The sequence below is a fragment of the Arvicola amphibius genome, chromosome 1 (genome assembly GCF_903992535.2).
Source record: "Arvicola amphibius chromosome 1, mArvAmp1.2, whole genome shotgun sequence".
In the NCBI taxonomy this organism is placed as follows: domain Eukaryota; kingdom Metazoa; phylum Chordata; class Mammalia; order Rodentia; family Cricetidae; genus Arvicola; species Arvicola amphibius.
In genome coordinates, this window is record NC_052047.1 from 112,261,605 (window position 1) to 112,285,503 (window position 23,899).

The following is a 23,899-nucleotide window of genomic DNA, read 5'->3' on the forward strand; positions in this document are numbered from 1 at the left end:
TCTGTGAGTTCAAGGCCACCCTGAGCTACACTAGATTGATCCAGTCAGTCTCAAAGAGAAACAGAGCCACGTGGTATTGGCTCACACCTTTAATCCCAGTGCATGGGAGTCACATGCCTTTAATCCCAGCACTAAGGAGATGGAGAAAGGAAGGGATATGACTGGGTGGAGAGACGAATTTCAGGGGGCAGGGGACACGACAAGAGCTCAGTGCAGTCTGGATGCAGTCAGAGGACAGAATTGCCCCTTTGGTCTGAGCATAGGTAGAAGTAAAAGGTCTCTCTAGTGGCTGACCACACTGCTTCTCTGATCTCTCAGCTTTCACCACCAATATCTGTCTCCAGGTTTTTATTATTAAGAACAATTAGAATATGTCCTACAGGCTAAAGGAATGGCTCAGTGGTTAAGAGTACTGCTGTTTTGCAAATCTGGGTTCACTTCCCAGGACTCACATGGTGACCCACAACTGCTTGTAACTCCAGTTCTGAGTCATCTGAGACCCTCTTCTGGCCTTCCCAGGCTCCTGCACACACACATATACATAAATAAATAATTTTAAAAAAATAAACCTTTATAAAATAATTAAGATTATTCTAAGACTATTATTACATTTGGAGTGAACATGCAGATCTACTATAATAAGAAGAAATACAAAGTGTGTGGCTTCTATTAGCGCCTTTTAATAATAATTTCAATACCACAGACTAGTAACCATATTAGCACTTACTGCTTTTAATTCTAGAAATAGCCAATTCATACTAAATTTATTCCATATACCAAAATAGTTATTTAATAAGAATAATTGATAATTATTTTTTTAAAGATTAATTTTACTTTTAACTATGTGTATATGTATGGCTATGTGCACTTGTGAGTGCAAGTACTCACTAAAGTAAGAAGATGGTATCAGATCCCCTGGAGCTGGAATTAGAGGCATTATTTTTAAAAAAATTATCTATGTCATCTTCCTTTCACTGGGATAACAAATTATACTTGACAGCAAAGAAATTAGTTCAACTTTAGAAATTTTATAAAATTTAGAAGCCCACAATTTTTAACTAATATGTCCTACTACCTATTATTTTGTACTAATAAAATTAATCTACATTATTGTTTCAATAATACTAAATTATTATGCATCTTTGACAGGTAATTTTCTAAATACTAAGGCAAACTTTGGTATAAGAAAACATAGCTAATATTTGGGGACTACCACATACAAAGTAACAACTCAGTAATAAAATGGCAATCAAGTATTACAAATTACTGATACAATTAGCCATAAGAGAAATCTAGAAATTAAAAAGCACAGTGAGATGTTAATATGAATTCCAGAAATGCTAAAGACTATCAACCACATACTGTTAAGATTATAGTCATAACTATATACAATAAATAATCTAGATAGATAGAAGATAGATAGATAGAAGATAGATAGATAGATAGATAGACAGATAGATAGATAGATAGATTATATATAGTTATAACTCTCAAATACTGTAGGAAATGGCACAACTACTTTGGGAAAGACATTGCCATTTCTTATCAATGAAACCTACAGAAGCCTAAGACCAGAAATACAACTGACAGGTATTTACTCAGGAGAAATTGAATACAAATTGTTTTCACAATAAGAATATTAGCCGGGCGGCGGTGGCGCACGCCTTTAATCCCAGCACTCGGGAGGCAGAGTCAGGCGGATCTCTGTGAGTTCCAGGCCAGCCTGGTCTACAAGAGCTAGTTCCAGGACAGGCTCCAAAGCTACAGAGAAACCCTGTCTCGAAAAACCAAAAAAAAAAAAAAAAAAAAGAATATTAGTAGCAGGGTTTTAAAATTCACTTTAGCCAAACACTAGAAGCAGTTCAGTTGTCTGTGAAGAGAATGGATAAGCAAGCTGGTTTAGTCACACAACAGAATAAAACAAAAGGGGAGATAATATTCTAATAAAACAACATGAGTGTATCTAAAAGTTGTGCTGAGAAAAAGAAACTTTGCAAAAAAGAAGTATATGACATGTGACTCCTTTGATGTTATGTTCTAGGATGGGCAGAATCAGTACATGGCAGGAAAAACCAGGCATTGCCTATGAGAGGACAGGAACAGGAAATGAATGGAAAGGACATATAGGAACATTCTAGGGTAGTGGTGACAGTCTTCATGGGGTTGAGTTGCAGGATCCACTATTGATATCAGAGTACTGAATCTTGAGCACGTTACTTAACGATTTCAAGTCTCAATATGTTCATCTATGTAGTTTGATGTGGGAAATCTCCAGTTACAGTAGTGAGAAATCAGTTAAATTAGAACAGTCTGGTACACAGTATCTGGTAATACACATTTTTAATTGGAACTATGCAATCTAGTTGGAATTAACACATTTTTAAATTAAAGAAAAAACATTTTTAAAAAAAGACCAAAAAATGATTGTTCTGTAATCCAATTCATACTGTGACAACTTGACCAAATGCTATATATACTCTTCACATTTTCTTCAGTTTTCTACAGCCAAATTCTTCAGACACACAATTTGACTAGAACACATCATACAAAGAACAGGGGTTTTTTTGCTTGCTTTTGGCAATATCTAACTTGTATTTTCTTCTATTTTTTACCATGCTAAATTAATTTGGTTGTTTCTTCTTGTTTCAAAAGAGAAAAAAAAGTTTTAATGTTCAATAGACTTGTATTTACTTGAGCTAAAATTTGGTAGAACATCTGTCTCGAAATTACACATTCTTTTCAAATTCCAGAGCAGACCATATGGGACAATTATATAAAGCATCCATAAAATTCACTCCAGTCCTAACTGCTACTTTCTATTGCAAACTAATTTTCCTCCTGTTACTTCCTAGGTTGACTCGGACACTTGATTTCTCTTTGAACGTTACTAAGGTTTAGCTTTGGTTGAGAAAATACAAAAGATGCACTTATACCTACAACCAGACATCACTACCTACAAGCAGTTTTTTTTCCACTTAGAAAATTGCTCTGAAACTATTAATTTTCTTTAAATATTTTTTCATTCTAAGTTCTTAACTCTGTATTAAGTATTAAGTAAGTACCAAATATTATAATAGAATATTTGGTAGAATGAGAAAATACCTTGAGATTTCCACTTCCTAAACAAGTTGTGTTTTCTTCAAACCAACTAATTAACCTTGTCAATTAATAAAGTACATAAAGAGCAAACACAGATCAAAGGAGAAGACATGTATGTAATGGTCTCATCAGTGGAAACAAACATTTCTTTATCAGAGAAGACACAAATTATTTCTGTTAATCTGTTAAGTAAACCACTAAAAAGAAAGGTCTACACTACTCAACAATGCTCTGCAAAAATAGTAACAGTAACTCTGTTGAAAGGACTTTTTCCCCGTGTCTAGAATTTCTCTACTCACAGAATACTAGTATATGTCTGGACCATGCCTGTCTTACAATCTAAATAAATCAGGCAAATACCAAACTGAAGACTTCAAAATTTTCTTAATTCATGTTTCTGTTTTCAAAACCGCTTTAGATACAATGAAGACCAAAGGCAAGCATCAATTTTTAATGTTTCATATACATAATATAAATTAAAGTCTGATCTTGAAAAGTGGGGGATGGTTGTTTGCCTAATGGCAAACAAAGGAAATGGGCATATTCCTATATGTTAAATTAATATTATCTTTCTGAATGACAATTTAGTGTAGACCCCAAAACTATTAAAAATATTCTTTTGAAAAAAATGTTCTTTTGGCTAAGCAGTGGTGGTATATGCCTTTAATCCAAGAAGGTGAATCTCTGAGTTCAAGGCCAGCCTGATCTACAAAGTGAGTTCCAGGACAGCCAGGGCTGTACAAAGAAATTCTGTCTTGAAAACAAAAAACAAAACAAAACAAACAAACAAACAAATAAATGTTCTTTTGATTTTTAGAAACAGTTGGAACAAAAGATATAAATGATATTTCCAAACGTGTGTCTCCCTTTTCATTCTGACTTAGGTTCTGTCATCATTCAGACCCCACACGTATCAGGGAAAACAGTCCCTGGCAGCCTCCCTAGTAGGACTGTCATGCCAATTCAAAGAAAGAGGCTTTGCTTGCTCCAGAAGAGAAAACCTAAGGATGGTTCTTAACTGACTCCATTTAAGGTAAGGAGGGGTTAGCGAAGTTAGACTGCTATAAGAAGTCTTTCCATGGGGAGACAAAGAAATCCCCCACTTACAGAGCACCAATGACAAAACAAAGTATTACTCCACCAAAGTCCAATTTGAGGAACAAGTAGATTTACTGAGCTGATTTACAGAGCATGGGTAACCCCAAAGCAGTCAGCAACACCAAAAGTCTCATGCCATAGCTGCACAGATGGAGTCCCACCTTCAGTTAACCTCTATGTGTACACACACACACACACACACACACACACACACACACACCTTGGAAGATCACATGCAATTGGGATAGATGCAGAAATGAACAGCCAGAACCTCTGAAAGGGTCCAATGACTCACACCCCCTTTTCTTCTATGTTCTAAGGAGAACCTTAACAGTCAAGAAGCCTGATCTTAGGGGTTTTTAAATAGTCACAGCTGCTCTGATAAAAATAGTGTCTGTAGTGCTCAAAGGATAGCACTAAACAAGGACTAACACTGCCTGAGACCATAGTACAAGCTAAGCTAGCAATGCTAGGTATAAACTTTATAGACTTCCATATGATAACGCATATCATTTAACCCAGCAGTCCACTTCTATGAATGAAAGCTTACATTGTAACTGTGCTCCAGACAAGGTTTTAAGCACTTATAAAAATTAACTCACTTAATCTTTATAGCAAATCTAGGAGGTAAATATTACTAGTCACTATTACCTCATTTTGTAGATACAAAAACAGAACAATTCGCTAACCTAAGGCCAGAAGTATTTAGAGGCAAAACTAGAAATCAAAGCCAGACCACATGGATTCACCCCACACTTTGAACTTCACTAACCCTAAACTTTATATTTTAAGTGATAATCAGACACTTACCTAATAAAAAAAAACTTGATGCTGTCATATAATATACATTATGTCAAAAGTCTGCATTAAATATGCAGCTAGCACAGATTGCATGAAGGAACAGATAGTATGACCTTGTTTTATAAGAAGTAAAACAATACACACACATATATGCACAAATGTATATGTATAAGCATATATGTGAATGCTCACAAAAATCTCAGGAAAGATCTTTTAAAATGTCAGAAGGTGCAATATATACCACTTTATTTCCACTGGGATAGCCATGACCATAAAGAATCAACAAGGCAATAATACTAGCAAAACCAGGGTATCCAATCTCGATTCCTTAGAAGGACAGCAAGACCTCCGGCTGAGATTTACTCATCTACCATTATCAACTACTCATACAATTTCTTTGATTTGTTCAGCAATGTCTTTAATAGCTTCAAACCTCGTGACTACAAGTACAAACAACCCTTGGTAAACAGTGATTTTATCATACTATTTCTTTAGAATTAGGCATTTTATATCACTTCTGGGCTTTCTGGATAAGGTCAAGTGTAGAATTATACATTTAGGATTGTTCCTACAATGAATCTATGCACTATAAAAATAAAAGATTGCTTTGTTTGGGCCTTTGAATTAAATGCTTTAATAACTATTCTGTTTAATCATTACAAATAAAAAAATCAGGCCTGGCTTTCTGTGACGGTATCGCACCCGCCAACATGGTGAACGTTCCTAAGACCCGCCGGACATTCTGCAAGAAATGTGACAAGCACCAACCCCACAAAGTGACCCAGTACAAGAAGGGCAAAGATTCTTTGTATGCCCAGGGAAAGCGGCGTTATGACAGGAAACAGAGTGGCTATGGTGGGCAGACTAAGCCTATTTTCCGCAAAAAGGCTAAAACTACAAAGAAGATTGTCCTGAGACTGGAATGTGTTGAGCCCAACTGCAGGTCGAAGAGGATGCTGGCTATTAAGAGATGCAAGCATTTTGAACTGGGAGGTGATAAGAAGAGAAAGGGCCAAGTGATCCAGTTCTAAGCTGATCTTGTTATGAAGACAATAAAATCATGAGCTTTCAAAAAAAAAAAAATCAGGCCTGTTATTCAAGGTAGTAAAGCAGAAAGGACATGTCAGTCTTCCAAAACCGTTACAATTTAGCAACACAAATTAATGAACCCATAATCTAGATGCTTCTAGATTCACAGCACTGTTTTTAAAAACTGCATCAACTAACTTCATGCATACAGAGGAATAAAAATGGTATCATCATTTATTCAGATTAAAATCAAAACAGAAAATATTTTATCAATTAAGAATAAATATAAATTCATAGTTTTATAAGACTTAATTTTCTATTTTAAAAATAGAAGCTATGATACTTGCTTAACTAAACTGTGATCTCTACATGAAAGTACTGAGCATGTTTTCAGGAAACATCGACGTTTTCTCAATGCTAGAACAATGGTGGCAAACAGGTACAAAAACAAAGACATTCCATCCCATCCCACTATGTTTGTGTGTCCCTTTTGGTGGTAACTTTAGTAGAGCCCATCTGGTGCTGTTAAGAGTAAGGAACTGAACTGGAGCTACAGTTCGGTGACAGGGCTCTTGCTTGGCATGCAAAAGGCCCTATCTAGATTCAATCCCATGTATTGCAATGAGTAGGGACTGAAATATCTCCTCAGGCTTTCTTCTGACATCAATCATGCAAAAGTCAGACTGATCCTTGGCCAGAATATGAGATCCAGGAAAAAGGGACCTTAGGAAGACCTGACATTAATGAAATTATCTGCCAGTGACCATGTAAGATCTAGATATTGGCAAATGTTGAAATATGGCATTCATCAGATGGTACAAGACCATAATATAAGTTAAGATGACACCACCTTAAGAGACCATAGCCTGGAAAGGAGTAAACTATACCTTACAAACTGGGCAACTAATTTAAGAGTATTCTCTGGCTTTATCACCCTTTTATTTTCAACATTTAGAAAATCTTATTTCACTGTTCCAGCACCGTCTCAGAAAATACAGGGAAGATTCTTTAGTTCAAGGAGATGTTGGGCCAGACAATCACAGAAATGTGTTATTCTATGAGATCACTGAAGAAATAGAACTGAAGCCCTGAGGTCAAGCCAACCTTTCCTTGCATTGTCCACGTTAGAGGACTGAAGTTTCATGTTTTTTAAAGGCACAGAAAGTGCCTGTACTGGAGCTCTGGTGCTCAGAAACAAATTTACTGTGACAAGTTCTAAACAGACAGACAGCACAAAGCCATTAACTTTCTATAATGTTTAAAGATTTTACAAATATGTATTACTTCAAAAAGATATAAGACAAATTAGCAATATGTAAAGGAATATGCACCAGGAATGTGCAACAGCACACAGCTGAGTCGAAGCTAAGTAGAAAAACAGAGTAAGAGTTGCTGAGTGGCACAGCACACCCTTAGTCAGGCCCTGGGTTCACCTGAGCATCAAAAGAAAGAAGAGGAGAAGGGGAGGAAAGGAAAACAGCGAAGCAAAGATTACAGCCACAGGAACATTAAGAGCTAGGCAGAAAGGGCTGGAGAGATGGTTAAGAAGTTAAGAGCACTCACTGGCTGCTCTTTCAGGAGTCCTGAGTTCAATTCTCAGCACCCACCAGGTGGCTCACTACCATCTGGTGCCCTCTGCTGCCTACAGGAATACATGCGGGCAGAATACTGTATATGTAATAAATCTTTTTTTTTCTTTGAGTAGAATGGGTAGGTCAAAAACCAAGTGTACATAGAGGTAATGTCAAAAAGAGTAAACAGGGGGCTGGAGAGATGGCTCAGAGGTTAAGAGCATTGCCTGCTCTTCCAAAGGTCCTGAGTTCAATTCCCAGCAACCACATGGTGGCTCACAACCATCTGTAATGGGATCTGGTGCCCTCTTCTGGCCAGCAGGCATACACGCAGACAGAATATTGTATTCATAATAAATAAATATTTAAAAAAAAAGAGTAAACAGATATTACAATTTGCTAAGACAAGAGGGGGGAAAAAGGAGAAGAACAGGCTTCAGTCTTCAGTCAAGACATTCACCTATTTTCTAGTAACACCGGCCTCCCACAAGGATTCACCTCATTAGTACTTGCAATTAGGAATAACCTAGCTTTGAAAGTGTTTAGCAGTGATTCCGTAGACTTTGTTTTACTCCCTGAAAGCTAATTCTGGTGGGCATGACACCTATTTCTCCTGATTTCAACAAAGCAGAAATATTCTCTTTTTTGGAAATACTGAATATTAGATTAAGTTCTGTACTTTTCATTCCTAAGGTAGAGTCTACAGTCTACACCTTATAAAACTAAAACCCATTTTACTTATATCACTTTATAGACTATGTTTCTATGGTTTAACAGTTGCCCTGTTTTGTTTCTCTGTTGCTGTGACCAAAAGCAATTTAGGAAACGGTTTATCTGGCTTACAGCTTATACTCCGTTATAGAGGGAAGCCAGGGCAGGAACCCAAGGCAGGGACTGAAGCAGAAACTTGAAGGAATACCACTCACAGGCTTTCTCACTTACCTTTTGTATATAGCCCAGGCCCACCTTCCTAGAAATGGTACCATCCACAATGGACTGGGACCTCCTACATCAATTAGCAATTAAGAAAATAACTCCCTTTCCCTTCCCCTCTCCCCCCTCCCTCCACACATGCCACAGGCAATCTGATAAAAGCTATTCTTCAGTTAAAGGTTTCTTCTCCCCAGGCCAGTTAACCTGACAACCAGAGTTAGCCTTCACAACAGTCTTTGGCTAAAAAAAAAAAAAAAAAAAAAAAAAAAAAAAAAACAGGGTTGGGGAGATAGCTCAGTGGTAAAATGCTTCTTTAGTGTGCATATGTGGTGTGTGTGTGTGTGTGTGTGTGTGTGTGTGTGTGTGAGAGAGAGAGAGAGAGAGAGAGAGAGAGAGAGAGAGAGAGAGAGAGGGGGGGGAGATATGTGTAATCCCTAGCACAGGAAAGAAAAAGGGAAGGAAGGAGGAAAAAAGAAAGGAAGAAGGAAGAAAGGGAGGGACAGAGGAAAAGAAAGGAAAGGAGGGAGAGAGAGAGGAAGGGAAGGAGAGAGAGGGAAGTAGGAAGGGAGAGGAGAGGGAGGGAGGAAAGAGAGGGGGAAAAGAGAGATAGAGGGGGAGGAAGGAATAAAGCAAAACAAGGCCCCCTAATCCTCCCCACACCCAGGACTGGGAATTGAACCTGGACCGCAGCATATTACAGGTGCTTCATGACTGAGATATATATAGCACAGCCATTTTTCCTTGTTGTTGTTTGTTTTGTGTTTTGAGACTAAGGTGCTCAGCCAGGCCTTGAATTCATTCTGTAACTCACAAAAACCTTGAACTTGTCACCACCCTGCTTCTGCCTCCCAAATAGCTGGGATTACAGACTCACATCATCAGGCTAAACAAAGAAATTGCTTTTATGAAAAAATGGGCACTCAGACAAAGAAAGCAATGTGAAGAGAAAGGCAAACACAGAATTATGGTGCCTTAAGTGGAGACTCCCCGAAGCTAGAAGAGATTAATAATCTCCCCTAGAAGCCCTGGGAGAAGTTACCTCCTGACACCTAAACTTCAGAACCACCCACCAAGATTAACGCAAAAATAAACACTGTTGTTTCACTGTTGTTTTAAACCCACGAATTTATGAAACTTTGTTACAGCAGCCCCAATGATGAAAAACTAATGTGTAGTTATTATGTAACATTTTAAGAAACAGCATTAATTCGGGTGTGGTGGTGCATGTCTTTAATCCCAGAACTTGGAAGGCAGAGGCAGACAAGTCTTTGAGTTCCAGGCCAGTTTGTTCTACAGAGCAAGTTCCAGACAATGAAGACTACACTGAGAAATCCTGTCTTGAAAAACCAAAAAAAAAAAAAAAAAAAGAAAGAAAGAACATTAAGACATTTCAAGAATGAAGATGACTTTTATTTCCCTCTTAAAACACAAGGCTTGCAACTACTGGTGGCATATAGCTAGTGAGTTCCAGGCCAGACTAGACTATACAGATCCTGTCTCAAGAAGAAAAAAAGACAAAGACAAGAAAGGGAAGGAGGGAGGGAGGGAAGGAAGGAGGGACGGAGGGAGGGAGGAAAGGAGGGAGGGAGGGAGGGAGGGAGGGAGGGAGGGAGGGAGGGAGAGAAAAGAAGAAAAAAAGTCAAACCACACTGGTACATGGAGCTGATCTTTTTTAATTTTAATAAAATACATTCAAAGTTTTCCAACCAGATACTCACACTTATCACAATGAGACTTCTCAAACAGGGAGTTTAATCTGCTGACGCCAATTCCTATCATTTGGTTAACTAAAATTTTGCAATTTTGTAGAGGGAAGTTTTTGTCCTGCCTGGTCCCACAGCCATTCAATCCCAAAGAAACACACAGCAACTTATATTAGTTACAAACTGTTGAGCCTATTAGCTCAGGCCTATTACTAACTAGCTCTTACAACTTAAATTAACCCATAAATCTTATCTATGTTTAGCCACAAAGCTTAGTACCTTTTCTCAGTAAGGCATTCTCATCTTACTTCCTCTACATCTGGCTGATGGCTGTGTCTCTGTCCTTCCTCTTCCCAGAATTCTCCTAGACTGGTTGCCCACTTATACTTCCTGCCTAGCTACTGGCCAATCAGTGTTTTATTAAGCCAATACGAGTGACAAATCTTTTCAGTGTACAAGAGCATTATCCCACAGCACAATTTGGTTTAACAACAATCAACTGTCAGTTAAAAATGATCCTATGTAAATTTTCAAAAGACAGTATAATTCACTAGAGTAAACTGACAGCTCGTGATTTACCAATCAATAATGGAGTTAAATGCTCACAAATAAGTAGAGGTCACACATTCCTCCTTATCTGTACATTGCATTTAAGTAGATCATCTGTACCATCATCCACAAAGCTCTGCAAGTCTCAATTGGTCATACAGGACACTGAGAAACATTCCTTAACTATGATCCTGGATCCTGAATAGCCTTCCCTCCACCATGTACATGTATTGTCAGCATGAAACTGAAAACTCAAATTTATAGTGACTTAAACATAAAATCTTATAATTTATCATGTTTAAAAGCAAAGCAAAAAAAGAACCAAAACCACAAAAACAAAAACAAACAAACCACAAAACAGCTTTCCAGGTTTGCTACAGCAATCCTACAGTAAGTCATTAATGTTGGGAATCTCCAGCTCAGGCCCCATTCCAAATCCTGCCCAGATGTTTGGCTGGGAACTTGGCCCTACTCCTCCCATTCCAAAACCTGCAGCCTCAGAAAGCCCATCAAGGACCGGCTCCTCCACTACAGCTACTCAATCCCAGGCCTACAGGATATTTAAGATGTGGTCCCTAGAGCTGTCACATGATTTCTCCTCCATTTCTCCATTTCTCTAAGATCACCCAGGAGTGAACAGCTCATCAAACCTGAAATTTAATTCAACTTGATCTGACTTATTGCATGAATCAAGTTAGGAGAGAGAAAAGCTGGGACTACACACCAATACCTTTTCAGAACACTTTAAAAACATTATATTCATCACCCCATTTATATCCAACTAGCCCACACAGAGTCATGTTTAAAGCTATTAAAACTTTCTCTCCCCCCACCCACGACAAGGTTTCTCTGTAGCTTTGGAGCCTGTCCTGGAACTAGCTCTTGTAGACCAAGCTGACCTCGAACTCAGCAGAAATCCACCTGTCTCTGTCTCCTGAGTGCTGGGATTAGAAACGTGCCAAATTGGGCGGTGGAGCCGCATGCCTTTAATCCCAGCACTTGGAAGCAGAGGCAGGTGGATCTTTGTTGAGTTCGAGGCCAGCCTGGTCTATAAGACCTAGTTCCAGGACTGGCTCCAAAGCTACAAAGAAACCTTGTCTGGAAAAACCAAAAGAAAAAAGTGTCATCACTGCCCAGTGCTATCAAAATTTTCCAGAGAGCTAGAGGATGGCTCAGTGGTTAGGAGTACTGACTGCTCTTCCAAAGGACATAGGTTTAATTACTAGAACCCAACGTATGTTTCTCCAGCTCTAAGGAGATCTAATGCCCTCTTTTGGCGTCCACAAGCACTGCATACACATAATGCACAGATACATGAATGCTGGCAAAACATCCATACTCTTAAAATAAAAATTTTTTTAAATCTAAAAACAAATTAATTTGAAAAGAATCTTTCTCTTCTGCACACCATGTAACTAGACAAAACTTGGGTTCTATCACCTACAAGAAAATTAATGCTATTAGGGAGAGGTGAATGTCTCTCCCAAACTCACCAAACCCTGCTGTTGTTCCTTTTCTTTTCATCCCCTGAGCAATGGTAGTCCCCAAAACCTGGCCCTCAGTCATTTATTTCTATCTCTGTGCCAACTTTCTGAAGACAAACAGCTCTATCTACTCTAATGACTCTCAAGTCTGTATGCTTAGTCTCTCTATTTTATCTTCTTAGACTTTATTTGGATGGGGTTCTGAAACAATGTCCTTCAGGGTATGATTTGGCTGTTGCCATCTTAATGTGAGCAGCTGTGTTACCCACACAAGCTCCTCAGAAGAAGTCATGGGAGCATCATCAGATCCTCACCTGAAACTATATCCACTCCCTTGCACCCTGAATATAATTCTGTTCAGTTAAGCATCCTTTTCTTCCTACCTGACTACCATATACATCTCTAATCTTCATCTGCTTTTACTCCAGGCCCATGTATTTAAACAGCCAAATAATAGTTCTACTTTGATTAAAGATGGTCATATTTAACACATCCAAAATTAAGTCCAGTACTTCTCCCCTTCCTTGCCTTTATACATCATTACCCACCCAATTACTCAGAATCTTTGTTACTCTCAACTACTTTTCCTACTTCAGCCCAGACAGTAATTTATCATAAAGTTTTACTAATTTCAGCTAATTCTAGCATCCACACCTTTCTTTCCACAGCAAGTGCTCCTAAGTTTCCTGACACTAGTCCTTCTGTCTCCAGCTCACTGCCACTTGGGCCACATTTCTACTAATTCTTGCTTCTCCAGAACTCTTTTTCACGCCAGTGAGACGGCTCAGCAGGTGCTTGCTGCTAAGCCTGATAACCTGAGTTCAATCTCCAGAACTCATTTTGTAGGACAGTCCCCACTCCAGCAAGTTGTCCTCTGACCTCTGGATATACACAAACACACACATACATTTAGACTCAAAATAAAATATCTCACTTATTGTGAATTTACCTTTTGCTTATTTCACCTGCCAAAAACTGCTTAATACCTACAAGGCATTTTGAATACCTTCTCTAATACACTGAAGCAGATTGATTTTTAAAAATATACAGGAATCTTAAATGAGTATCAAACACAAAATTAGCCTAGTTTAATAACACCTAGATAAATAATTTTTTTCTTCAAATAATTTTTGCCTGTACCACGTATTAAACTCTAGGGCCTGTGCATGCTGAACAAGAGCTCTGTTACTAAACTACATCCCTAGCTAAACAGATTATTTCTAAATGTATTTATGAGCAGTAGAAAAAAAAAAACAGTCATATAAAGAAATTAAATCAGCGCTCAAACTTACTTTAACAAATCTCAATAAAACTAAAACAAAGTAATGCAATAAGAAAAGTAAAGGTTGCCGAGTGGTGGTGGCACACGCCTTTAATCCCAACATTTGGGAGGCAGAGGCAGGCAGATCTCTATGAGTTCGAGGCTAGCCTGGTCTACAAGAGCTAGTTCCAGGACAGGCTCCAAAGCCACAGAGAAACCCTGTCTCGAAAACCAAAAAGAAAAAAAAAAAAGAAAAGAAAAAGAAAGAAAGAAGAGAAAGTATTCTTCATGTTAAGTTAAATAAAAAGTATTGGGGAAGAAATAAATGTGTCTTGCATTAAAATAAGTTTGAGATTGCTGAGCTGAATAATTTAGCATGATTCCCTAGCTTAGCCTGTGCAGTGTGTGGACCCTTAGGAGGGCTCTTGGTTTAGGAGAAGATGTACCCATTCACTGAGATAAGCAATCCTAGGGCATGGATATCGTTTAATTCTGAAGGAAAGTGCCTTTTGTTTCTGATAAATAAAGTAAAAAAAAAAATACTCAGCACTGAAGGGAAAGGGGCCCAATGCAAGGGGACAATTACAAATAAATACGACACAGATAAATCTCAGTGCATGAATCTAAGTGGAAAATGAGGCAGCCATTTAAAAAAAAAAGTCTGATTCTATTTATATGCCACTCTAGTGAAGACAAAAACATACAGACAGAAAGCAGATCTGCAACCACCAGAGGCAAGCAAGGGAGGACACTGCAAAGGAAATCTACAAAAAGAGGACTTTATGTAGAGAAGAAATGTTCTATATCTTGATTGTGGAAGTGACTACACTAGTATATATAGTTGCTTAAAACCACTCAATTGTTCATTTAAACTTTTTGCACATAAATTATTCTTGAATAAACTACATAAATTATCCTAAACAGAAAAAGCATGCATTTCATACTCAATATTATAATTTATGCAACATTCTGAGTTCTATTTAAAAAAGGGAAAGGAAAGAAAAAAAATATTCTCTTTGTTAGGTGTGGGAAAGAGAGTCATAGTAGCCATAGGATAGAGGTGGGGCTTGCAAAATGTCAACAGAGTTCTAGAGGGAAAATCCAGGCAGTAAAAGAGCAGCCAAAACAATGAACAATGGTGGTACACGCCTTTAATTCTAGCACTCAGGAGGCAGAGGCAGGTAGATCTCTGTGAGTCTGAGGCCAGCCTGGCCTACAAAGCTAGTTCTAGGACAGCCAGGGCTACACAGAGAAACCCTGCCTTAATAAAATAAAATAAATTAAAATAAAATACAACAACAACAAAAACAAGCAAAAGAACAGCCAGAGCCAAACACACTGTCAGAGCCCGCAGGTCAAAGCAGGTGAAGCAAACTGGCCTGGAGCATTAAGTGCAGAGGAAGTGAGAGTGAGGTTGCTTTCACAAGGGAACAACCTTGAGTGAGAAGTCAGAGTCTGGGCAGAATGAGAAGGGTGTGCACAGAAGGGAAGACGCCAACATAAGGAGTCAGAGCACAAGTAAGGTGAGAACCCTGTGTCGTGGCATCCTGATATGGGCTCTGAGATCCAACAGGGCTGAAGGTGAGGGAAGAGGATATGGAATGAAGAAATAGCCTCAGCATGGAGAGGAAAGGAGTGGTTTATATACAACAACAAAAAACAAGGTGTGTGGGGCTGGAGAGATGGCTCAGAGGTTAAGAGCACTGGCTGCTCTTCCAGAGGTCCTGAGTTCAATTCCCAGCAACCACATGGTGGCTCACAGCCATCTGTACTGAGATCTGGCGCCCTCCTCTGGCGTGCAGGCATATATCGAGGCAGAATGTTATATACATAATAAATAAATAAATCTTTTAAAAAAAACAAAACAAAACCAAGGTGTGTGTGTGTGAAGGATAATGAATCCCAATTTCTCATGTTTGAGAAGATCATTAAAACATAAGGCAAATGCTAGATTGTTAGGCTGAAGTCAGAGGTACTAGAGTGAGTTCATAGTTTTCAATGTATACACTGAAATAGAGAGACAGAAATACAGATATGTGTGTATCTATACATAAATAGAACCTCCAATTTCAACCATGAAGAGGTCCTGGGAATAGTTATAACCCAATAGTAATAAAAATGTTAGCACTGAAAATTAACCTTCACTGGGAGAAAGCAGAGACCCCCTAGAAAAATAGTTGATTCCAGGGCCAAGACAAGGAAGTGCAAAATAATCCAGGAGCACTAAGAATGTATGTAGCTCAATGACAGAACACTGGCTTATCATGTAAGTGACCCCACATCAGGGCCTTAGCACCACAAAAGAGAAGTGTGTGTGTGTGTGTGTGTGTGTGTGTGTGTGTGTGTGTGTGCGCGCACGCGCGCCAGGAACATGTCAAAAATTAATGATTAAAAAAGAGTAATGATGCTCAAAGAATGATGGGGACACAGAAAGGACACAGAAGCCAAATACATGAGCTCTCAGTGGTCAAACAACAAAACAATTTAAACATCAAAATAAATGGTCTACATATCTGTGTCCTCCCAAAATTCCTATGTTGAAGTCCTAACACTCAAAGTAACAGAAGTAGATGGGATCTTTGGGAAGTACTCAGGTCATGGGGTTGGAGTCCTCATAAATAGTTTCATTCCCTTATTAAAGAGCTCCTATAAAGCTCACGTGGCCCTTTAGGCCACCGAAGTTAAAGTGAGAGTATGGCTGTGTGCAAGCATGCCTCATATTTGCTGCCCCTTAAATTTTAGCCTTTCTAGCCTCTACAACTGTGAAAAGTAAAGCCCTTGTTCATAAATCAGCCAGTTTACAGTACCTGGTTATAATAATCCCAGCTGACTAAAGCAAACAATAGCAGTACAATCCACTACAAAAGACACATAAATCATGAATCCATATTGATTTAAGTGTATGACAAATCCATTAAAATCCTAATGAGGTACTCATTGAAAAGAAGGATCAACTCTGTAGTAGAAAAGCCTGGCAGATGGCCCTGAGAGAGCTGATCCTCTCTGACCACAGCAGAAGAGCTGACCCCGCCCCTCACCACAGGAGTGGAGGAGCTGGCCCCAATGGTAGAAGAGCTGGCTCCGTCCCTTGCCTGAGGGGGCGGGCCCAGCAGCTTAGCCTGACCAACATCCAGGAGTTGGCCCACCACAACATCCACCCCATCTATGACCTGCCAGGGTGTGTGAAGGGGCTGGGCCTGTGGACCCATAACCACAAGATCTCCAGTGACTCAGGCAACAGAAGGATATCTGAGAGGTGTTTCCATGAGGATAGAGCATTGATGGTGTACCAGAAGCCACGGTCCTTGAGCCAGACCAACAACATGACAATGAGCATTCACAAGTAAAGCTGAATGGACAAAGAGGTGTACTGCGTGACACACTGGAGCTCCTAATGACACTAAAACAAATGGAAAAGTGCTGAGAGGTGGGAAAGATGGAGAATTGAAGAGGATTTTTGTTTGTTTTGTTTTTAATTAATATTTTTAAATTTTCTTTTGGAGGGGCACTACAGGGATGAGGGGCAGATGTGGTGGGATTGGAAAATGAGCGGGATTGGGGTACATGGTATAAATTCCCAAAGAATCAATTAAAAACTATGTTTAAGAAAAGAAAAGCCTGGCAGACACTGATTACAAGTAATCAAAGTGAAAGTGTGTACCATCTTGAAAGACAGTGACCATTACTTGCCCACATGTATGTATCCAACTATGAGCGCACAGAGGCTTCAAATTGAGAGATATTCTACAAAAATTGCTGACCTGCAATCTTCAAAAGTGACCAGATCAAGAAAAAGATGAGGGAACTGTTCCATGCTGAAAGAGGGAGGCTAAAGAAACAAGGGAACGATGCAAACTGTACTGACAACTCCTTCTGCCAGTTACATGATTAACCGCACAATCGACACCACCCATGCTGAGCGCGAGTTGGTGTGAATGTCCTGCTGTGATAACTGCACTGTCATTGTGTAGGACAATGTTCTCTGTATAAAATTCACACTACACCATTCTGAGTGACAGGGCATAAGGTCAGCAGCTTCCTCTCAAAATATTCAAAACAATAAAATAGAACAGCAGCAACTGTGTGCCATATTTGCAACTTTTTTCATTTGTTATTGTTTCAAAATTGTTGGGGGGGGGAGGAGAGTTGGGCATGGTCTTTAATTTCAGCACTCTAGAGGCAGAGGCAAACGGAGCTCTGTAAGTTCAAAGCCAGCCTGGTCTACATAGGGAGTTCCCGGACAGCCAGGGCTCTGTAAAAAAGACCCTGTCCCAAAAACATAACATAAAATAAAATAAGATAAAATTGTTGTGGGGGAAAGAACAATGTAACTCAAAACCAGGTTAAAAACAAGACTGATTCTCCACAGTCAGTCTGCATAACAGACTGTCATCTTGGTAAGAGACTGGAAAATTACTAAGAAATGACATGAAATTTTGGAACAGCCCGAAGAGTCTCTAAATACAGCCCAATGCCTTCTTTTTATTTAGTGTGTGTGTTTATGATGGGGTGGGATGGGACACACATACAAGGGCACACCTCTGAAAGTCAGAGGACAACTCTGTGCCATCAGTCCTTGCCTTCCACCTTTTCCTGACTTCAGGGGTCGAACATAGGTCTCCATGCTTGCCTAGCAAAAGCCTTTGTCGGCTGAGGCATCTCACCTACCAGCAAACAGTTCCCTTAAGTGACCTCAACCAGGTAGTAGTGAGAAACGAAAACTGTGAAGGATCCCTTCGCTGAAATAATGAGGATGCGTAATAAAAAAAAGAGGTGGATAGAACGGTACGCTGGCGCTGTCAACGACTAGCCAGCAACAAAACACAACTTAGCACCTCATGGACCAAGGAGAGCTGATATCTACACTTCCTTCCAAATCTGAAACTGGAATTACTCTGAAGGAGAAGGGCTTCCCTGGCTCACCTTGTTATTACATCCCGCTCAGCTATATATAGCAACACAAAGAGATACAAAGACGAAAATAAACGTGCGTGAACCCTGTATACCCCCTGGTTGTGCACGTCCATCAATCAAAAGTATAAAAAGCAATGCGTCTGCCAAATTGTTCCTTCTCTGACGACTGGGGAGAACAATCAAAACGCATGAAAGCTCAGCGAGGGTACCTGCAAGTGGCTGGCTCGCTATCTTTACTTAAGAGAATCACTACGTTCCGGAACGCCGGCACCTAAGTCCTCAAAGAATTTCCTAGAAATGTTTCACAGTGCACGCACGGATCCCCTGGCCTTTCCAAGCACCCGGCGTTCGGGCCGGGATGTGCATGGGCCCCCCCAGAGGGCGGGCGGCAGCGCTGGACTCTCGGCACTTCCTCTCCGGGAGGACGGCCCCCAGCGTCACTCTTACTCAGGATGCAGGGCACAAGTGGACTCCTAGGAACTCCGCACAGTGTGCTCCCGCCCTCCCAACGCCGCCGGCACGAGGGCGCGGTCCCGGGCGCCCGCAGCTGCCACAGAAGAGCGTGGCGCCGCGCGGGCAGGCTCTCCACCGGCCCAGCCCCCGGCCCCCGGCCACACCGCCACGGCCTAGGCCCGCGACCGCCTTCCCGCGGTCCCCTGACACACGCCCACCGCCAGCCAGGCTCGCCCGCGCGGCGAAGGCCCTACCCCAGTCCACCCACCGCTCCTGCACCGCGGGACCCGGCCCTCCGGCCTCCCCGCCTCCCGGCCTCCACGCCCGGCCCCGCCGAGCCCACTGGACGGCTGCCGGGGGCGGAGGCGAAGCCCGGGGGCGGCGCCGCCCCACACCCTTACCTGGCTTCTCGTGGTCGTAGCCTACCACAATGAAGTAGTCGGCCAGCCGAGCCATGACCGCCGCCGCCGCGCCCGGGAAGCGGGTTCCCGTCGCCGCCCTCGCCGCCGCCGCCCACCCGGCCCGGGCGAGCTCAGCATTTTCCCTTGAGCGGCTGTAGCGGTAGCAGCGGCGCTTCAGCCATGTTTGACAACCGAGGCGCGCACTGCGCCTGCGCCGCGCCTCGTGCCCGCCCCTCCCCCGCCCCACCCGAGAGGCCTCGGCGACCCGGTGCCCGGCGTTCGGGAGCCCACGCGGCGCTCCGAGGCCGCTGGGACACGCGGCCCGGGAAGTGGGCGGTGGGGCGCGGCCTCGCCACGCGCCGCCGCCGAGGAGGCCGCGCGCTTAGAGGCGGGCTGCTGCCCCAACGCCCCCTTCCCCTATTCTTTATTTTCCTGGAGCTGGGGTCCTTCTTTCCGCTTTCTCTCCCTTTTGCAGTTGGGGGAAAGCGAACGAAGGGGCGCGGGGTCACTTGGAAAGTTTACTCTCTTTTGCTGCTTGTTACCACTGGTAGCCCAGAGGAGATTCTTCCGCCCTCGCTGGAAGCTTGGAATTTGCACCGCCAAGGCTTTTTGCTGCACGTTTCCTGTTTATGTTGTGCAGATGGGAATTTTAGAAACATGCCACCGAGCAGGCGGGGGAGGGAAAGACTTGCGCAATCCTCAGAGGCGCCCATGGTTTCTGGGCTGCCTGGGCCGGGGGCGGTCGACTTGGGCTTTCCTCTGAGCGCCCGAGGGAGTTGTATTCCACCTAGGAACTGGGCATCCCCGGGATCCTCCTGAACTGGGCCGGTCCCTCCCCGGGGAGCCCCGCCCGCCTGACTTTCACTGCCTTGCGGCGGGTCTCAGTAGATGAAGCAGGTGTTAACTTCCAATGTGCTCAACGCAAACACGCAACAAAATGAGTTCGTGGAGCTGTGAATGCAGTCTAGAGATTATCCAAGGCAATTGCGATATATATATATCCCTTACTGATGTTTTCAAATTTGGCTGGCAGAGCACTTGGATTAGTTTACTGTCCAACTTAATAATGATCGTGAAGTTTCAGTAGTAGAATATGTATGTGAATTAAAACTGAAGTTTTCGGAACTTGGGTTTTTTTCGGAAATGATCTTCGCGAGGACATCATTCACCGAGGGTTTGATCCTTAATGTATTGCACATATTTAGGTGTTAACGTGCTTAGTGCAACACACACTCCCTCTGCCAAAGACTAGCAGAAGCTAGTGACTGGTGCTGTGAACTCAAGTCCACAGGGTCATCGTCTCAGCCGCTCTGGTTCATAGTTCTCTTTTCTGGGCCAGCATTCCCCTTCCCACTTTCGTGCTGGGAACTTAAGGTCTCATATGTGCTAGGCGAGCTTTGTGCCATTAAACTGTTGCCCGCGAAAGGTCAGACCTTTTCAGCACATGCCTGAGAAGGTTGGGCTATGCTAGAATTGAAGCTGAAGGGCTGCTTTAACTCGGGACCTTCTTTGTAAGCGGCTACTTGTCAGTCAGTGTAACCACAGAGACGGAAAGTAGGTTGGTTTTCAAGATAATTAAAGCAAATAAAACCACGAGCCACACCTTATAGGGAAAATTTCCCAGTAACTTCCCTGGGAGCTCTTCCTGCACTTTTTCCGGAAAGAGTAACCTCACTTCCTCTAGAGACAGCCCATTCCACTGGTGAACAGTCCCGACAAAAAGTCCTTCCTTATTATGTCAGAGTTGTCCTGTAACTGCTCTCACTGTGTTCTCTGGAGCTACCGGCTAGGGGAGGGGCACCACATGACTCTGTCTTAGTATTATTTTGAAAACAATTGTGGGGGTTTTTCCCCCAATTTTACTTTTTTGAAGTTTGTGTAAGGGGAGAGGCTCAGCAGCTGAGGACCCTATGCTGCTCTGCCAGAGGACCAGATTTGATTCTCAGCATCCTCATGGGTCACAACCAGTTAGTTGGTTGGGATCCAGCACCCTCTTTCGGCCTCCTTCAGCAACGAGCACTGACGTGGCACACGAACATGCAAACTTTCATACACATGAAATAAAAATTTTTATAATTGGGATAAAAGTCATATATCATAAAATGAAATATACACTTCAGTGCCATTTGCTATATCTCACTGTTGAACAATTACCACATCTGTCTAGTTTCAAAACATTTTTTCACCCAAAATTCATTAAACAGACACCCCATTTCCCTCTCTAGACCCCAGCAATAACCAGCTTGCTTTCTGGCTCCTTGGGCTTGCCTATTTATTGTGAAGATTTTATATAACTTGAATTGTGTGTCTGAGAATCGTGTTTGGAATGCTGTTTTCCAGTTTTAGCCACTGTAGTATCAGTACTATTTTGTATTATATTGGAGTATCAGCACTGCACTCTGCCTTACTGCTTGATAACACTCCATTGTATGTAGGGACCATGCTTTCCTTATTTATGCACTGGTGGACTGGGGCATTGTTTCAGCTTTATGGGTACTGGCACCATGACAATACATAGCATGTATGCGAGTGTCGATTTGCAATTCTTTGGGTATATCCTTAGCGGTAGAACCATTGGACAGTACTGAATTACATATGGTAATTCTGCTTAATTTTAAGGTACCACCAACTGATTTCCACAATAACTGAATATTTTTCCTACGACCATTGAATAAGGATTCTAACTTCTTTATATCTTTTGTCAACACTTGTTTTCCTGGTTGTTTGTGTTTGTTTTGTTTGTTTTTTATTTTTCCGTTCAAAAATTTACACTTCCTTCCCTCCTCCCATCTCCGTCCCGGTACCCTGCCCTGTGGGAAGTCCAAGGCCCTCCCACCTCCATCCAGGCCTAGGAAGGTGTACATCCAGATAGACTAGGCTCCCACAAAGCCAGCACATGCAGTAGAAACAGGTACCAGTATTCTAGTCATCATAATAGGTATGAATTTTTTTGTGTGTTTTTAAGGTTTGTTCTGGTTTTTTTGTTGTTGTTGTTCTGGTTTTTGTCTGTTTGCTTTTTAAGACAGGGTTTTACTGTGTAGCCCTGTCTGTCCTGGAACTTACTCTATAGACTAGGCTGGCCTTGAACTCAGAGACCTTCCTGCCTCTCCCTCCTAAGTGCTGGGATTAAGGAATGTGCCACCACTGTCTGGCCCAATAGGTATAAATTAATAATCTTTGCTGTTGCTCTTTTAAAAAAAAAAGGTTTATTTATTTATTATTTACAGTGTTCTGCCTGCATGTGTGCCTGCAGGCCAGAAGAGGGCACCAGATCTCATTATAGATGGCTGTGAGCCACCATGTGGTTGCTGGGAATTGAACTCAGGACCTCTGGAAGAATAACCAATGCTCTTAACCTCCAAGCCATCTCTCCAGCTCCTATTGTTGCTCTTGAGATACAGTCTCACTAGAGACTTCACTAATCTGTAATATAGATTACCCTTGACCTCTGGATCCTCCTACTATACACCCCGCCACCATCACCACCACCACCACCACCTACCCACCCCCCCCCCCCACACACACACACACACACGCGCGCGCGCGCGCGCACGCACACACACACAAACACACAGGGATTAGCCGGGCGGTGGTGGCGCACGCCTTTAATCCCAGCACTCGGGAGGCAGAGGCAGACGGATCTCTGTGAGTTCGAGGCCAGCCTGGTCTACAAGAGCTAGTTCCAGGACAGGCTCCAAAGCCACAGAGAAACTCTGTCTCGAAAAACCAAAAAAAAAAAAAAAAAAAAAAAAAAAAAAAAAAAAAAAAAAAACAAACACACAGGGATTAACAACATGGAATTAACCTTCAGGCATAGCTAATTGAATGTTTTACTCTGCTCTTGATTTCTATTTCTTTAATGACTCATGATGCTGAGCATCTTTTCCTGTATACGTCGGCCATTTCTAAATCTTTTTAAGAGAAATATCCATACAAGTCCTTTGCCAACCACACCCGCCCCCCCACCCTGCTAGGGATCTAACCCTTGGTTTCCCCCATGCTAGGCAAGCTCTGTTCTATGGAGCCTTACCCCAACCCAGCCCTGTTTGTCTTTGTTGTGTTTGTAAATTCTGAGAACGAGGTCCCTATCACATATAAACTCTGGATATTCTGTAGACTGTCCTGTCATTTTTTTTTTTTTTGATCTTGTCATCTTGTCCTTTGGCTCACCAGTGTTTAACTTTGGTAAAGTCCAACGTTTGTTGGTTTTCTGTGATTTTTGTGTCATATCTAAAAATTCATTGTTGAATTTAAGAGCATGAAGATCTACTTCTATGTAAGCAATGCGTAATTATAGCTCTTGTATTGGGGCCTTTGATCCATTTTTAGTTGACTTTGTAGTAGTAGGGTTCTCCTTCTATGTTTTTTTTAGATCTATGTTTATTCTCATTCTCTCTCTCTCTCTGTCTCTGTCTCTCTCTCTCTCTCTCTCTCTCTTTCTCTCTTTCTCTCTCTCTCTCTCTCTCTCGTCTGTGATGACCAGAAGAGGGTGTGGAGCCCCTGGACCTAGAGTTACAGACTATTGTGAGCTACCCATTATGAGCTACCCAGCATGGACTGAGAACTGAACTTAGTTCATTGGGTGAGAATCAAGTTCTCTTTA

At 41.7% G+C, this 23,899-nt stretch overlaps 2 protein-coding genes across 2 annotated transcripts in view; one reads left to right on the top strand and one right to left on the bottom strand.

The window, feature by feature from the left end:
* Positions 1-19,490, bottom strand: part of Sbf2 (SET binding factor 2) — a 396,726-nt gene extending 377,236 nt beyond the window's left edge. The window contains exon 1 of the mRNA XM_038328033.1: positions 19,297-19,490. Coding sequence (XP_038183961.1) covers positions 19,297-19,351 — 55 coding nt within the window. The 5' untranslated portion in view covers positions 19,352-19,490. The remainder of the gene's footprint in view (positions 1-19,296) is intronic.
* On the top strand, positions 5,692-6,043 carry LOC119812983 (60S ribosomal protein L36a-like). Its single transcript, XM_038328043.2, has one exon. It carries the CDS (start codon positions 5,709-5,711, stop codon positions 6,027-6,029), a length of 321 nt encoding a protein of 106 aa, XP_038183971.1. The 5' UTR covers positions 5,692-5,708; the 3' UTR covers positions 6,030-6,043.
* Positions 19,491-23,899: the final 4,409 nt, after the last annotated feature.